The 18,485-nt window shown below is 48.7% G+C and overlaps 1 protein-coding gene across 4 annotated transcripts in view; it reads right to left on the bottom strand.

Moving 5' to 3' along the window:
• The window catches only part of SPTBN1 (spectrin beta, non-erythrocytic 1), a 193,690-nt gene that overhangs the window by 58,436 nt on the left and 116,769 nt on the right, over positions 1-18,485 (bottom strand). For 3 of the 4 annotated variants that reach the window (XM_004284364.4, XM_049695929.1, XM_033414186.2), the window contains one exon: positions 10,190-10,341. In XM_004284364.4, the coding sequence (XP_004284412.1) occupies positions 10,190-10,341 (152 nt within the window). Of the gene's footprint in view, positions 1-6,930; positions 6,986-10,189; positions 10,342-18,485 lie in introns of those variants that run through there. The other variant, XM_049695931.1, reaches the window with a different exon arrangement.

An 18,485-nucleotide genomic window follows, 5' to 3' on the forward strand; every position in this document is an offset into this window, starting at 1 on the left:
TGTGCTATGAGCCGGCCTCACAGAGGAAAGGCAGCCCGGTGTGCAGCAACCTGAGCACACGCAGGTGTGGGCGTAGCTAGTCCTACAGTAAGGTCTTGCCTGCTTCCCACTTTACCCTCTGTAGCTGAGATCCTCAGTTAAGTGCTAGACGGAAAACATTTAAAGAGAAGATAACTTGGCTAACAAGTGACCACTTTAAGTACCCAGTCTCAGATTACGTTATTTTTTTTCTTGACTTTCTCTTCTACAAGAAAGGACTGGCAAGCATACAAGAATGTGCCTTGACCCCAAGGAAATAAGATTATGGCCAGAGGCCTTACCACAAGTGGCAGATTTTTTCAAATAATAGCAATGGAAAAAGAAATGTCTCTAAAAGTCAAGCTTTTCACGCTCCAGTCGGCCCTCCATACCCGCGGCAAGTCCTGGAACCAATCCCTCTTCGGGTATCGAGGGAAGTCTGCACTATAAGTTTACTTACAACCTCCCCCAACCCCCCCCAACCCCCCACCCCACCCCGCGAAAAGGCATCGTCTCTCAGAAACGTCACAACTAATACATTTCAGGTATTTCAGAAATGCTAGGATTTGTTATTCATGTCAGGTCAAGTGATAACATTACATCAAAATCAAGCAATATGGCGAGGTAAGAAAAAGGCCAGATATTTAAAACAGAAAGCGGTGGACTCCATCTAAGATTCCGTGAGCGACTGTGTAGACACAGCCTGAGGCTGACACTGGAGCCCCCTTCTTCCAAGGCGCGTCCAGCAGCCTCCTCCCATGGGTCCCCTCCTAACAGGGGAGATGGCCCTGATGGAGGGGGGTGTGCCCAGAGCCCTCAGGGGAGAAGTCCCCGGACTCGGCACCTGGTTCTCGCGGGCCAGCTTTCGGTTCTCATTTTCTCTGGATCGGCGGTCATTTCTTGAGGTTGACAAAGTGACCACCCACAGCGGTTCCTTCTTCTTGTGTCCAGGTGGCTCCTGCTGAAACTCTGTTCAGAGTCGAGGGGTGGGGATTAACTGCCTCTAAGGAAGCATGTGAATTCTGGGGCAGGGGCTCCTGACATTTCTCATTGCTCTGCAGAGGCTTCTTCCTCTTGTCTCTTTAATGCCTGTGCCCTGACCAGCGAGCCCGTGACCAAACAGCGTGTGTCAGGCACCATACGCCCAGGACTGCAGAGCAACAGGGATGGAAGCGTTCTCCTAATGGCAGCAGGTATCTGCGAGGCCAGAAAGGGTTTTGTCCTAACTGAGTGTGAGAGGAACAGTGTGGATGGAATTAGAATTGGTAAAGTTAATTTGAGTACCAGGACCCACAAAAGAGAGGCCACCCCAGGGGCTCAGCCCACGTCACAAACCTAAGTCAGACTGCCCTTGAGGGAAACAGCTGTCAAGGAGCCCCAACACACACCCATCACAGTCCTCCAGCTCACCGCGCCCCAGAAAACAGGACCCGCTCGCCTCCCAAGGAAACCTCCAACCTCCTAGCCAGTCACGCCCTGTTCCCGCGCTGCCCCTTTTCTAACCTCTCGCCCCAAATCCCTAGGGAAGCATGCTCCACCACTTGTGAGGCACTGCACGCCTCTGTCCACGGACTGTGTCCCCTTGAATAAAGGACATCAAACTCTTCACTAAATTGTTTAGTTCTGTCATCTGACAGAAGGGCCTGAGCAACAGGAGAACAAGGAATAGGCTGGGGGCTGCCAGGACCTTCCCAGGTTGCAGCAGGCATAACTCTACAGTTGGTCCTCGTAGACTTTACCTTGAAAAACTCAACTTCAAACGCACGTGAGACACCGCTCAAGCCTCTGTTCTCTCGTTACAAAATCCCAGCCGACTGTGTGTTCATTTCCACGTGAGTATGGGGTGCAAGGGTGTGGGAGGGGGAGGGCTGTGAGAGGGGTCCAAACGCTGTCCTGCAGGCTGGAAAAGCCCAACGCCACGTGGCAGGGGCGCCGTGCTGATGCTGACTGGCCATGCCAGGTGGGATCTGAGGATGGTTCACCCCAGACCTGGACACAACGTTAAGTCCCCTCCAGCACCAGCCATCAGAAACACTAGTGCATGGGAACACAAAGGAAGGAACTAAAATAAAAACGGCAAAGAAACATCTCTGGGTAAATGATCAGACTTTTCAAATGGTTAAAAAACAACCCTCACCAATTTCCAAAAGTCAGAGGAAATGGCAAACTTTCAGGAGACCCCCTCACCCCACTTGGGTTTTTTTTGCAATTCTCCCAAAAATCAAACCAAGATTTGGGGGGATGATACTCTGCTCTTCTCCCCCTAAAGTTTTTTTATTTTTAATTTTCCTACTGCTCCCGGCCTTTATATCTTTTAAAACATAAAACGTGAACAAACTGGATCTCTGCATATACTTTTGTTGGGCAATTCAGTGTAGAAGATGACGTTAATGTTAAAATGCCCACATTTAAGTTACAATTTCCCCACTTTCTAGCAAATCAGTGCCTTACTTCTCAAATGTCTGTTTATCCGTAACATGGGGATAATATGAATAATTATCTCAAAGGGCCGCTACATAAATGAAATGGTGAACTAATGCTTATGGTGTTCTCAAAGCCACAAAGTGTGTCTACCAACAGGGGTGCCTCAAGGATTTTCCTCCCAACGATTCTACTTAAAAGAGGGGGCTCCCCCTCTCCATGCCACTTGGGCTTCAAACTGTTTAGAAATAGGGCTTCCCTGGTGGCACAGTGGTTGAGAGTCCGCCTGCCGATGCAGGGGACACGGGTTCGTGCCCCGGTCCGGGAAGATCCCACATGCCGCGGAGCGGCTGGGCCCGTGAGCCGTGGCCGCTGAGCCTGCGCGTCCGGAGCCTGTGCTCCGCAACGGGAGAGGCCACAACAGTGAGAGGCCCGTGTACCGCAAAAAAAAAAAAACTGTTTAGAAATAACACACCTCTCTGTTAGACAACAGGAAATGTTCAGGGTCTAGATAGAACTCTCCCACTGAGAGGCAGAGAAGTTGGTATACGTCAGCTGAAAGGCAAATTTAATACCAGAAGGGAATATGCCCCCAAATAATGGTAATGATATTACTCTTCTAATCCTGACACCCCAAATTAAACTCTGGACAGAAATAAAAGGAAAAGGTGGTAGAGAAAACTTATGACTGGCTGGTGCCTGGAGGGAGGGGAGACAGGACGAGAGAGCGGAAAGGATGTGAAAATACCCAAACCTCAACACTTAAGGCCTCTATACACAGTAAGACCTCTATGACTCAGAGCTTACTAGGAAACAAGGCTGGAAAGCATGATTTACAGAGATATGTTAAATATTACTGTTATGCTGCGCAGCTAGTAATTCAAACTAGGCTAAATGTTGTGCAGTGAAAGTTGCTTCACTGCCTCACTATACCTCTCTCTCTCTGTTTTTCAAACACTTTCCCACATTTCATCTCAATTGAAGCTCACTCATCTTCGGTGGCATATTAACCCCTTTTTAAGCCAAAAGAATAAACCAGACGTGGCGTGATTAGATGATGTACGGGCAGCACAAGGAGGGGGAGTAAGAATCAAGACTAAAACTCAAGAATACCAACTCCTGGAACTCATGTTGTATCTGCTTCAGAGAGGGCTTCCGAAGTGTTTTAAGGCACGGTACCTCGGCAAGTTTAGGGGGCAATCACTACAGGGAACTTATTTTAGAAGGGTTAATGACTGCACAGAACTATATACACTGAAACACACTGGGTCACATAAATGGCAGAACTCCCAAGATCTAAAAATTCTTAGCTGCCATTTCCTGTGCCACTATGTTAACCTGTTAGGTGGTTTACATTTAATCCTCACACTAACACTGCACAGCAATAATTACTATTATTCTTGTCATTTTGCAGATGAGAACATGCCGGTTTAGAGGGGTGAGGTGATGGCGCACGGCTGGCTGGTGTGCGGTGAGCCGGGATTCCACAGCGCGTCCTCTTCCTGCTACACCGGGAACCGAGGGCAGTACACACACAAGTCTACGTGAAAGGAAATTACGAGGCTGGGTTCCCATCTGGCAGACAGTTTTCCCTTTTTTTTAAAAGACCTATTTTTATTTTACTCAGCTTCTATCTTCTCCAGAGGAAGAAGAGATAACAATGGAGAGAACGGAACACAGTGCAACTGGGGGAGGGGTGCATCGCTCAGGGATAAACACAAGCCACGCCCCAAGAGTGGCTCGCCCTGCCAAGAAAAGGAACCTTCCCTGTCTCATCTCCACGAATTACTGTCAAGTTCCTAGTGCGACACAGGTCCGTTCCCACGGTAACATGCGCATTTCTGTCCTCTGGGTCCTTTCTGATCGGGCAGTTTGAGATGCCACTTAGGAGGCAAAGATCAATACCAGACTCGTGTGCAACTCAAGCAAGGGGGGCTCTGCAGGCATGGGCTCCTCTGAGGAAATGCCAATTTTTACGGATCCTCCTTCAAATCAATCTAACAAGTGTCCCTGCTCTTCCGCACCAGGGCCTGTGGGCCTGTGTTTTGCGGGTGCTTTTCCTGTTTCCCCTTCCCAAGGTCCCTTCTAGTCCCAAATCTTTATCAACCACAGCTCTAACCCATCTGGGCCTTACTCCAGACCCATCTTCTTTCCAACTCCAAAGGAGGAGCGGGAATTACAGGGCTAACTAACCAACCTCCAGAAACTGACAATATAATCCTGATTGCTTATTAGAGCAGCTAGTCCAAGCCCTGCCCCTGAGAAGCGGTGTGGTCCTGGGCAAATTCGCCAAGTGGGCCCAAGGCCCTTAGAAAGGAAGGAGGGAGCTGGATGCTGCCCCACCCCCACCCCCCCACGGCTCTGCCACAACTGTCACTCAGCCTGGAGTCTGGATCGATTACTCGCTGTGGGGCATCAGGATTTGCAGAACTGTGGAGTACTCACGATGGCAGGCTTTTTGCCAGAGTCTAGAGATGGAAAAGAAAAAGCAAATGTTTCCTGGAGCCATTTTTAGCCTCCTTGAATAGAAAAGGAAGACATAAGGGAGGATTCCTGGCAGGGTATTTTGGGGGGACCCTGGGGAGCTGGGCCACTCTTCTACCCTGGTAAGCCCCACTCCTTCTGATTTTCTTCATGGGTATCCAAAGCCACCCTGAAGCCACCTGGAGCAACAGCTCTCCAAGGGTTGCAGGGTAGACAGAACACCAATCCTGGGAACTGGGAGAGGCCGACTGCCATATGCCAGCTGGATGGCCTTGATGGCCTACAGGACCTATGAAATAAAGGGATCTAACTTAGTGGCCACTCAAGTCCCTTCCAGCTATGAAATACAACCTATGTGTTGGAGGGTGAAAGACTCACTAGCATGCCAGGTGAATTCTAAAGTGCCTCCTGATCTCTCGTTTAGGTGAAGAAGAAATAGAGAAAAGACACTACTGGTCTCAGTATATCAGAGCAATGGATACTTGCTTATATTTTTGTCTTTTAATAAAAAATCAGTGTTTGCTACACACACACACACACACACACACACGCCTCTACTTAATACAGAGGGTAGGATGGGATAGGGATTTGGGGATAGGAACTCCAAAATCTCCTCTGATACAACAGCCAAACTCATTTCACATTATGTCCCCAAACACCTCCCTACATATCACACTTTGAGCTTTAAGAATAGTATAAACGATTCTTGCCCAATTAAAATTAAACAGGAAACAACATACTTTGTTCCATTAATTCCTGCCCGTCTCCTTCCTGTTTGGGACCCACCCCCAAGGAGAATCTTCTCCTTTAGCAGGGCTCAATGAGAAAGGAGGGGACCAACAGACAGGAGAGTAGGCTGCAGTCCAAGTTATATTCCTCAGTAGTGATACTGGCCTTGGGCGAGGCCCCGGTCACTCACTGCCTGTTTCTCCTATAAAGTGTAAGTTGTCCCCTTGATTAGACTGTGAGAACTAAACACATTATGCGTGTGACAGAAAACACTAAAAGTGACTGACCATCATCACTCCTTCCAAAAACAAACTCCAATTCAGCCAGGATGCTTTCCCTACGCCTGTTCCCTCCTGCCACCCACCCCCAAGCGCTCTCTTCACTCTTCCTCACGGCTGACACGCGGCCCCTCCTTGACACCCCATCCAGAAGGCCCGTTTCCCCTTCTGAACTCTAGGGCTTTGGGGCCATTCATTCAGTACTTTATCACATGGTATTACTATTACCTGTTACTATTAATTCACTTTTAGTATTTGTGCAACTAGACCTGAATTTAACAGGGGCATTCTTCTGTGTCTGGTTGTTTAGAACAAAAGCAAATTCTCCCACACAAGAGACATTACAAACAACAGGAAGGTTCTGTGGCCAGTCCATAAAACCCCGTTTCTACAACAATACATGCCAGCATGTTCTCTTAACAAAGGCTCTAGGTAAAACGCACTCAGGGTAGTTCAACGTAGGATTTACTTAAGGCTTAGCAAATCTCATGGTAAATCTATCGTCTCCACCTAGCTCAGCCTGTTTTGGAATTAACGGTGGTAAAAAAAGAAAAAAAAAAATCCTCTTTTTGTTGCACTGTCTTCTTTGAGATTGATTAACAGAATAAGAAGACAGAATATCAAGAAAACATCAAGCAACCCCAAATTAGTGATACCTGGTATTGGAAATGGCAGGGGCTGTGGGGAGGGCAGAAGTGTTCAGAAGACCTTGTCCTCTCGGTCAGAGGCGAAGGCTCGGTCTGGCAGGAGCAAGGCAGGAAACTGTCTTATTCAGACCCATCCTTCATGCTGAGGCCCACGAAGGGAAGGGGGCAGGCACTGGCCAACTTCGAACCTGGATGAGGAGCCGTGGGCTCCACTTCACCCCCAAAGTCCAGAGGCCCCACTCCCTCCAAATGTCAGTGGGTTGTGCAGGACTTTACCCCTCAAGTCCCGTTTCTCATCTGGCCCTGGGGCCTAGGACCAATGACAAAGGGACCAGCACAGTGACCGCTTTTACCTGGTCAGTTGATGCTGTAAAGGGTAGTCTATATTCTTTTCTCTTCTTCTTTTTTTTTTTTGCGGTACGCAGGCCTCTCACTGTTGTGGCCTCTCCTGTTGCGGAGCACAGACTCCGGACGCGCAGGCTCAGCGGCCATGGCTCACGGGCCTAGCCGCTCCGCGGCATGTGGGATCTTCCCGGACCGGGGCACGAACCCGTGTCCCCCGCATCGGCAGGCGGACTCTCAACCACTGCTCCACCAGGGAAGCCCCGGTCTATATTCTTTATGGAACTTTAAAGCAAGACATTTATGAACTTATAGTACATGGTAATTTCAGAGTAACATGTTGGAAAGGAAAGGTTTTCTCTGTCATCAACCCAATCCCGATTAGCAGCAGCTTCCGGGCTCAGCCAAAGAGTTTCCTCACTGCTCCAGGATCTGACATACCTTGCGGCAAAGAGAGCGACAACTTCCAGACACAGATCCCGCCCAAGTCAGGACCAGACGTGAGGATTCCTGCCCTCTCATGTTCCCCAGTACATTGGAATCAAGTGCCTTGATAACCCAAAATGCCTACCCAAAACCTGCTCAAATCTAACTCAAATTTTATTAAGCCGAAATGCAGGGTGGGGTTAGGGTGGAATGCTCTGGATCATTAAGCTAATGTATTTCTTTGAACTTCACTCAGTAAAAATAAGACAAATTTCCCCCTCTGTAAAGAGGGATGAGCTCGCTCCAAGAATCTATTCATAAAATAAATTTAGATACTGCAGTCCCTCAAACATTTATCTACTACCTACTGTCAAGCTGGTGGTAAATGCTGGCGCTGAAATGCCGATGGAGACATGGCTCCAGATGGAGTGCAAATGTTTATGTGACCCAGGGCTTTGGATCACTGGTGCAGAAAGCCCAGCGCTGACTGAACGTTATCTGATGACACAACCGTTTAGCTGTGGACATTAATTTACCCAGGCCTGGAAGCTCTAGCAACCTCATTTGTTTTAGAATCTGAAGATGCAAGAATCCTCTGGGGCAAGCCCTCACGGATGGATGTCCTCTCCTGCAGGGAGGGTCTCTTAACGTTGAGTCCCTGGCAGCCTCTGCAGCCAACAGCAGAGTGTGGTCTGTGTCCCTTCCAGAAGGCTCCATGAACCAAATAAACCATGGGGCCAAAGAGGCCGAAAATCTCCAGGACAAATGAACAAGAGCTGTAGCTCACTCTATCTATGGTATCCTTACTTTTGGAGTAAGAAAGATTAATCAGACTGTCCAAACTATAGTCACAAGTTGGCTGTGAGGAAAGGATAATAAAAGAAGTCAAGGCTCTTGGGGTTTTACAAAGTGGTAAGTCATGGCTAAACACAGCTTCTGCCACTGACTGCCTGAGAGGATGGAGATGGCAGCCCTCTCATGTTTCTCCATCTCTACTCTCCCAGGCCTCTGGGTCACTGCAAAAAAAAAAAAATATATATATATAGATAGATATAGATATAGATATAGATATACAGACCGCTGGCAGCAAATAAACAGAGGAGTGGGAGGTATCTGCAAACAACCAAGAATTATGCTTTGCTGGTTGCTTTTTTTCTCCCTAATGTTTTTGCTGCCCTTTCCAGAATAAAGGGCAAAGGGTCTGATCCCGTTTATTATGTGGACATTATCAAGGACACAATCTCCTTGATATAAAAGAATTATGGACCTTCCAGGGTGAACAATTTACTCCCCACAGCCCTGAAGACGGGACCCTGTTGGGACAAAAATTAATGTTCAAACTAATTTCTAGTTTCAGGTGACCTTAAATGATTTTTTTTAGCTACTTTCAAAACATCATTCAAAAAAAAAAATCAATAGACAATCATACTAGGTTAAACATTAAAAGGGAAAAAATGTGGGGCGGTTGAGAAAGTCTGGTTACCAAAATTGTATTTAAAGACGAATATCACAATAATTCTGGCCTAGACTCACGTCAAAAAACAAACCAAAATGACCGGCCCTCCCCACGTGGACCCACTGCTCCCACTTCCACCTTACAAACCGCCTTCAGGGAAGCATCACAGTCGTGGAGGCAGAAGCCTCCTTTGTTTATCCAGTGTGTCTAGCTTGACCCACAACCTCTCAAGAAAACGAGGCAACAAAACGTGCACGCTCAGGGAACAAAGAGCATGTGGACAAAAGGCACTGAGGATGAGACGGGGCTTCACTGTCTCTTAGAGGAGGCTGTTCTTGAACGGAGGGGCAGGGAAAGGGAAACCTGACTGTTCTTACCCGGGTTCAAAGGGGCCATTCTGTCTGTGGGCTAATGACAGGACAGGGTACAACTGCAGCCCCTTGCCTGTGGTAGGAGGTGTGTGGGTTGGTCTGCATGCAGACCCACCGCGGTTGTCAAGTTACAGGGTGGAGCTCGAGTTAAAAGTAAGGCTTTCTGGCAGCCCTGCCAACCACCAGCATCATGTTTTCCCGGTGATGTCACTGCAGATGTGGGCTCGATCCCTGGGCGTCAGCCTGCCTTTGGCTGGGCCCCCACCAGCACCTATGGAACTGCCTGTGCTCCGGCAGATGACAGCACCCATTTCCACACCAAGGCGAGACAAAACCTGTTGGGTCAGTTACAATGACTGGTTTAAGATTCCTCAGTTTAAGGTCCACAGACAAAAGCCACATCAGAGACAGCCACGGCAGCTCTGGGAAACAGAATGGGGAGAACGGTTTCAGTGGAGGCTGACAACTCCCCTGCCCAAAAAGGCTTGGAGGAATTCATCAAAGCTCCAAGTCTCCAAGGAGACACAGCACCAGCCCCTCCCTCCACCCTCAAAACAAAAAGTGTGCACGGAAGAAACCAAAAATACACCAGGGACCACTGAAGTCAGTTCCTGCCACCTTAAAACAGCAGCTCAGATTTTCCAGAGGATCAGTAAGACACAAATTTAAAATTACTCCGTGATCTCAAGGGATACAGGTACACCCTGGAGTCAGCACCCAAGGCCGGCCCTTAAATTCCCAGCACCGTGCCCTGTTCAGCCAAGATCTTTCCGACCAAAGGCAGTGACCTTGCAAATAACCAGAATGAAGCCTCTTCATTACAGCTCAGGAAAACCACCCAGACTCAGAATGTCACCCTGGAGCTTCCCCCAGCGTACTCATCTCACTTATCAAGAGTCTCCTCCTCAAAAATATCAACCATTAACCGCAGAAATCAACAGGAGACAGGTCCACACGTGATTTTTCAAAAAAACATTTTCCCGCCCACAGCGCCCCACACTTCACATCCCCTCTTACCAGTCTCTCTCCGGAGAGGACCTCCAGCAGCTTGATGAGCATCCGTCCATCCCGGAGGTCAGTGTACAGGTCTGTGATCCGGCAGGACACCCGGGCGAGGTGGGAGTTGACCCACTTGGTGAAGGTCTTCTTCTGCACGGCTTCACGTTCATCTGCAAGCAGAGGAGAGCTCGCTTTACCACCAACCACAGCCTGGGCAGTGGTGGGCGTGTGCCAGCGGGGGCATGAGACCCTGGCCAAAGGAAGAAGAGCAAAAGTCAACTGTAATGAACCTTAGCTCCTCTAAAGCACGGTCAACAACTCGCGAACAGAGGAACCATACAATCCCTGAACGCTGGAGCCCCTGAAGCACAACCACCAGCAGAGCATCCTTTGCTCACACTCATCTCATTTCCTCCCACCTCTGCTGAAGAGGCAACACGACGGAGAAGGTCACGGTGGGGTCCTTTGCAGCCCTGCCCGATAGTATAATACTTGACTGGTAAAGTTTCTAACGTGGGTGTCAGCTATTATTCCTCCCCAGTGTGGGGGACGCACACAGTACACAGAAGGACCTGGGGCAGAAGAGCTCAGGAGACAGCCAGAAATTGCTTCCCTCAGGTACAAAGGATCAGGCAACACCTGATGAGATAAATTCACTCATGACCTTGATCTGCTGAGTGGGATGTTCAGTGAACAGCAGAGAAAATGGTGGGCAGCATAGCAGAGTACAAGGAGGCCTGGCCAGGCACCGGGAGAGCAGGACCTGGGCCCGAGGTTGAGGTTTCGTCAAAAACGTGCTGAGACACTGGGCTCTGTATCCCCTTCCCTAAAGTGAGTGGACGACTATCATCTCCAAACTTCAACCGTTCCTTGAAAAGGCAACTGCTGGTTTATGGTCCAAAGTGGGGTAGTTGCACGTCTAAATCGTCCAGGAAACAGTATTAAGTTTTCCAAGCCTCAGGAATCAAGTTCTGTCCAATTCAAAGCACAAAACTCTAGACACACGTGCCTAGAACCGGCCCTTCACATTTCATACAAATAGGCTTCCCATCTTCTTGCCTCTGCAGAATGTTCTAAATGCAGGTTGAAGGTCTTCGACAGGGATCCACCGAATGTGCCCTGGACCCACCGACTCACACTCCCTGACTGTCCTCTACTGAGCTACCCTTTGGTCACATACTCACCCCACTTCCAGTTCCATCAGCATAAATCTGTCCCAAAAAGGACCCAAGACTTCCTCCTTTCAGCGTTAGGCCCAAACCCACCAAGATGTTTATGAGCCAATCTACAAAAAAGGGAGCAGACTCCAACAACTTTTTGTGTATTTCAGCCACTGAGTGACAGCTAAAAAGCCACCCTTGCTGATGGGGCACGAACTTGGTGGCCTGGGTGTACTGGGTTCCCAGGCTGACCAGGGTATCCTGGGAATATCTGCCTGGAAGGCTCTGCTGAGGCCTCCACCCACCACAGGGAGGGAATGAGGCAGAGGCAACAAGAGATGAGCCTTTACCACTGCCAACCTGGCAGGTGAGGCCACCGGGCCACCTGCCAAGACAGCCGCCCACCTTCGAAGCCAGCAGCTCCTCCTGGCCCAGCCTTCCCCTGAGGGAACAGCCCGCCAGAGGGAAAGAGGGCCTTGCCTTGCAACAAAGGCCAACTGAAAGCAAGGGATCAGAAAGGGCAGAATAGGGGGAACAAGGAAAAAGGCAGTGAGGGGCACAGTGCAGACTGAAAAATGACCTGCACCAATAACATCATGATCGGTCGCAGAGAACAGATCCCATGCATTATTCATCACACAATCATCATGATGGACGGTAACTTTATGACAGCGACACAGAAGCTGTATTTTTTGGCCGAAGGTTGGCTGTTTTGAAAGAGCAGGTCCAGAGCAGAGTACACAGACACATGAAGCTTCTCCTAGGGACAAGTCACAGATGGCAAGTAACTCGAGGTTCAGGTGCATTTAGGGTCAACTAATTTTCTTCTAAATTATAATATCTTTTGTGTGCTACACAGTTGGAAATGTCTCTAATAAAGCCCTTGATGGGTATCCTAGGTTGTTATTAAAGGGTCTGGGGCTCCAAATCACTACCACACCCAGCCTATCAAGGGAACAAGGTCCAAATGAAAACCTGCTTGGATTAAGTTATTTCTAAATAAACAAGTGCCAAATGTGTCCCCAGCCAACTGTCACTGCTTCGGGTGAATCTCACATTACAGAAACACCCCCGGCTTCTTTCAGGTTCTGAATTAACAGGTTCCTTTACGAGGAGATTCGAGGATCTCCTCCTGAAGACAGTGCGCTCCCACAGCACCCTGTACTGAAGAGCTGGAGGCTAACTCCAACCCTCCTCCCCATGAAGACATAAGCAAACAAAGAGGTTACGGGCGGAGCAGAGGGAACTGAGTGGAAATAGGACAGGCTGAGGATCTGTGAGGGGACGGCTCCCCAAGGCTGCTGGGGTCCTCAGAACCTCCTGGAAGAAGGGAGGAAAGAAGAGAAGGAAGAGAAGTTCAAAACCAAACTTAAACAAGGAATGAGAGCTTGCTCTCCTGCTCCCCAGCTCTCTACTCTGCCCCCGGCCTCAGGAGCAGGCTCCAGGTAGCGTGAGCATGCTAGAAAAATCACGGAGGGCTCAAGTTCCTCGGGCTTACTGGAAAAGGCATGGAAGATTCCATCCAGGGACTGGACCAGAATCAACACCCTTACGACACACAAGGGGCAGGAAACGGGCTCAGCCGAGAGACACAAAGCCCGGCCAACTCAACGTGTCCTCTTACAATGGAGCACTTGGTGAACAACAAACACTTCTGAAACCGGAAGGAGGGAAAGGGAGGGAAAAAACCTACCCAGCGGGCCAGCTGAGGATGAGGCTGCCTGTCCTTGGGGACTCTGTCCTTTGTTCCACCCTTCCTGGGAAGGCGCAGTGACATCACCCCTGCACTCCCAACCCAGTGAGGCCAGGCCAGAGGCCTGCCCGAGGAGCTGGAGGCCCTTGACGCAGACAATGGAAGACAGTCCAGAGGTGTGTTCCCAACTTCAAGCTGCTGTCACTGTGCCCGAGCTATGTGAGGAGGTGGTGGGAGCAGCTGAGGGAAGAGCGCCCACTTCTAGTTCTACACGTATGAGCAGCTCTGGGAGCCCTTACAAGCGCCACGTGATCGGGTTATTTAGACCAGTGGTTCCCAGCTGGGGGCAATTCTGCTCCCCAGGGGACGCTGGGCAATGTCTGGAGACATTTTTGATTGTCACAAGTGGGGGGCAGGTGCCACGGGCACATAGTGGGTAGGAGCCAGGGATGCTGCCAAACACCCGACAGCGCAAAGGGCGGCCCCTCCAACAAAGGGTTATCCAGCCCCAGACGTCAGCAGTGCCTGCGCTGGGCTGGGAAACCCTGGTTGAGACATCCTGGGCTGACACCAACTGGAGTTGACATCAGGACACCCGCGTTGGGGTACTGTACATTCATTACTCCCCATGCCTGCATCAAAGGCTTTTTGATCCGGATGGTGTGCTAGTGGGCTGACAGCAGCAGAAACTCCCTGCCCTCAGGCCCACTCGATTCCACAAAGAGCTGGCTCCTTCCTCGCAAGGCGGAAGGACAACCGCAGGGGTGGGCTCCGTGCGACACGGGCGTTTCTGTCCCCCGTGCCATTTCTGTCCTCCTTTTCCCTTCCGGGGCCTTGTAGTGCTGTTAATCAAGCCAAAGCGTGCCCGCTTCTCCTCCCGAGAATTCACCTGGATGAGTCTGATGCCGTGGCAGGTTCCCACCCGTCTCTGCCCCAAACTCAGCAGTGGTGCCTCCAAGGAACAGGGACCCCACCGCTGCTCCCTGTGCGCACCCTTCAGCTGTACTTGTGTGGAGGGACTCACCTAAAGCTTGCTCTGGCGTTCAATGCGAGGACGTCGAAGCGCCCGGCGTGTTGTAACTCTCATACCTTGGTTCCCTCTCCCTTTGCCCAGCAAAGCAGCCCTTTCAACAACTCAAACTGTTCAAGACACTTACGAGGGATCATGGAATCATATCATCTCAGGGTGGAACAAGGCTTCACAAGTCATCGGAATCAACTTTCTTTCAAAAGCAAAACCTCCCTTCTACTGTACCTGGACCAGCTATTTTAAAATTCCAAAAAAGGAGGGGGGGGAACTGTGTGTGTACACAGCAGGAGGTTAATAGTTGTATAGAAAGAAAACGACTTGTTCTTCCTTATTAAAATAATAATAGCATACACAGCGTACTTGCTACGTCCCTGGTACTGATCCGTGTGCTTTACACTCCTAACTACTCCATTAGTTAGGATCTGTTAACTCTCCAGGGCAGGCTGGCTCCAAAGCCCAGGTTCTCAGTCACTATGCAATAATGTCTCTACCACAACATTAAAAAAAAAAAAGTTTCAATGACACAACATACAGAATCACCCGTAATCTCACCATCCTAACCCAAGTCTTTATTTTGTGAAAGGGTCCACTCCATCACTGGGTAGCTCCAATTGTTGGGATGCTGTCTCCATCGAGACGAGATCTGGCTCTGTGGCCTGCCGAGGAAGCTTGCTCCACCTTTGAAGCTACAGAGAATAGGTCTCCTCACTCCTCCACGTAAAGGCCTTCAGGCGTGAACACTCCTCACCGACCCCTCTTTGCACGACTGTCACAATGTGGTGGGCAGCGTGGAATCCAAGATGGTACCTGAAGACACAGCCACCTCTTGGGGGCCTACCGATACAAGCCTACCTACCGCACACCTCACCGATACAAGCCAGGACTTGCAGCAGCCGTAGCAGCAGCAGTCCGGAGGCAACAAAAGTGGGGAACCACGTGAGGAAAGGGCAAAAAGAACCCAGCAGCCCTCTGCGGGAGGGAGCCTGGGGAGGCAGTCTGTGTGTCAGTGCAGGGGTGGTAGTCAGGAAGGGCTTTTAAAGCAGCTCTCAAAAATAAGTTTGCCAGAACCACAATTTCTACCAGAATGTCCGTGGAACCCCAAGAACCTAGGAACCAGAGCGGTTCCAAGTGTGAAGATCCAGCCAATGAAGTCTTCTTAGCTCCACAGCCTCAGACATGAACTAGCCAACCACCTGGTCAACGAGGACCACTGGGAAGCAAACAAGAAACCCAACCTTGAATGGGTGACAACATCTGCGTTGGCTTCTCCTTGGAAGGACTGAATTATAAATGGCTTTCTATTATGGTGCTCTTTCCCGAAAACAGAATTTTACAAGATGATGTGCCTGCAATGCACCATCATGCATCTGAAGAGCAATTTACACTTTCTCAAAGCTCACTAGATCTGCACACCAACCCCATCAGGGAGGTGGGACACCAGTGTGACCTCCAGCAGAGCCCAAGGCTTAGTGAGGCAGTGGGCTGCTCAGTGTCACCAGCCAGCAGTGACACTGGGAGTGCTGGCTGGATGTCTTTGGGTGTTGTTCTGTCTCTTCCACTGTTTAGGTTAAGCAGGATTAGGATCCTTTCCTCTGAGTATCTAGACTCACTGCCTTTTGTTTGTGACACATAACTTGAAATTTTCAGAAGACGTCTTACAGAAAGAGGAGGAGGTATTCAGAACAGAGAACCGTACTTGCTTAGTATCAACCAAAGGGCTGTGAATATCCTCTCCATCCTCCCCTTCTAGAAGCACATAATCAGCTTCCTTTCTTTTTAGGGAATGACTACGATCAATATTGGAAGGCTGGAACACTTCAGAACTTCCTTACTCTGGAGAATTGGCTGTAACTGGAAAAATGAACATTGTGTTAGCATGAGTTAAGCTACAGGATATAGAAATAGCACTGATGAACAGAAGGGCATTGTGTTATGGAAATGATTGTACAGTATCTTTCTGCAACACCCTCTGTACAGAATGCTAAACATAACCACATTCACCATATGCCACAGCTCCAGCTATGGAAAGGGACGGGGGCCAGGGATGAAGAAAGGCCTGAAGGCATGTAACCATCTCTGGATGGAAAATAAGGGAAATACAGAAACGGGAACTGACCAATGACCCCATTTATTATTCCCTCAAAGACTGGATTTATACCTGGCGGAAGAGAGCAAATCTCTCTTCTACTTTTCAAACAGTCTGAACCTGCTGACAAAACCCAATAATGTTTTCTCTCAGGATCTTCCTCAATTGTGCTAAGGTAAATGGCCTATCTTAAGTAAGGGCTGGCAATCCCTTACTTTTTTCTCCACATAAACACATAGCTAAATTAGGTACAGAGCTGGGTTCATAGAAGGAAAGGAGGTACAAGGATGGAAGCGGAAAAGACATCAAAAGGAGATGACAAAGCAAGTGTCCCATGAACACATCCCCACAAGTGGCTATTTAAATCAACAGTATTCCAACATTTTACAGAACGCATGCTGCATGCAGAACTCTCTATGTAAGACAAGCTCTCCTGCACTCAATGAACTAGAAGTCTAGCTGGGGAAACTTTCTACATGGAAAGTTAAAGAAATAACAAAAGATATTACAAAGCAGTACAGGATTAGGTGCCAAGAGAATGATTTCAACAATGTATTTTTGGGTGTTTGGAAGAAAAAACTCACTACAATTAGGATGGTTTCAGGTCCCGTCATCCAACAGTTACTAAAATCCCCGGCCTTGTGCCTTTCCCATTCTTACTCTGCTTAAACATCACTGCCATAGTCGTCTTCCCCCAAACAGTGGTTTTTCAAAGTTATACCACTGAACCAATACCTTCAAAGGACCCCAGCCATCTACAAGAGGGTCCAAATCTGAGCCTGGTGTTCAAGGTTCCTCAGCAGCCTCCTCCAGGGCACCTGCTTCGTCTGGGATCTTCCCTGACACCCACCCACCTCTGTGTTCCAATCCAACCCAACAGATCTTCTTATTTATCGTGTTCTCAACTCTCACCTTGCACATTCCTTCTTCCCACCTTTGCTTACACCATTCTCCTAACCTGGAACGTACTGTACTTGCTCTTCTTTCGCCCTTCTTTTCAGACCCAGGCCAAGAGTTGTTCTTCCAAGAGGATTTCACTTGGTGGAATGAGGTCTCTGTCCCTCTAATCTTTTTATTATGTATCCTGTGTCCCATCTCCTCAGCTAGCCTGTAACCGCCTCCAATTCTATATCCATTTAGGGCCTCAGCATGTGCCTGGGGACTGTGGGGCGGGGGGCGGGTGCACAACACAACACATGTTTGTTGAATGAATAAACAAACCTCCAGTGCCCAACAAACAGGCTCTCAATAAGTCTTGCTGCTGATGGTGGCCCCCATTGCTAACGAAGAAAGACATTTTCCAAATCACAGAGACAGGCCCTAAGCAGTTAAACGTTATCACTGCATGTCACTAAAAACTTTTAACACCTGAACTGTAATTGCTCTTCAGGGTCTGATAAAAGATAAAAATGCAATTTTGTGGTACTGTCTTTCAGATTCAACGGGGTCCGAAGCTAACCTGAAAAGTTTCACAAAATTTTGTTTGTTTTTATTTTGTTTTGGGGGCAATTGCCACCACAGGCCCATACAGTAAGAGTGAAGCTGCAAAACATATAAGGGTGTAATTATAACATTATTTTAACATGACCCAAACAAGCCAATAGTCACAAGACTTAATTTATTCTAATTTTAACAATTTATCCATTAAAGCTCAATTCTTGAGTTGTTAAAAAAAAAAGAATTCTAATTCAAAACAAAAGAATACAGTAGGGTGGAGTCCCCATATGTGCCTTGGCTTGAAAAAATAAATACATCATTTCCCAAGAGCAACATGCAAAACACACAGAAGAGGAAACCGGAAACAGGCAACTGGCTGTACTGATAATAGAGAATCAAACTGTTATCCTGAGGGAGCAAAAGGAAGGAAACTAATCTTTTGACTGAAGGCCCTGTGACGGATTAGTCTGGGGGCCTTTAATTTATGTTTGCTGATTTGTATATAAATAGAACTTGAGTTGAAATACTTTTCCTAACAGTTTAGCCAGCTTCATGGACAAAACACATGTAAACATCTGTTCTAAATGCATGTGTAGCAAGTATGCAATTCTCTGCTAGTACTTAACACTCTGATGTGCAGACTATAAAACAACCATGAACTCTCTGTAACCCGGCACCCACGGCTTACGTCAGTTGAGCAGGCCCGGCTCACAGCTTCCAGAGGGTCTTTCTTCTGAGCAGCACAGCCCCTGCTCTGCCAGTGTGGAAACCAAGGCACTGCATGGGGAAGCTCTGGAGGAGAGCCTGCAGTGATGAACTGAGAAAGCAAGCCACATTCCAGGGCCCCCGCCGCCCCTGCCACGGTTATCTCCTCAAGGTCACAAACCACCAACGCCGAGGCCGTGGAG

This window comes from Orcinus orca, chromosome 13 (assembly GCF_937001465.1).
Source record: "Orcinus orca chromosome 13, mOrcOrc1.1, whole genome shotgun sequence".
Classification (NCBI taxonomy): Eukaryota; Metazoa; Chordata; class Mammalia; order Artiodactyla; family Delphinidae; genus Orcinus; species Orcinus orca.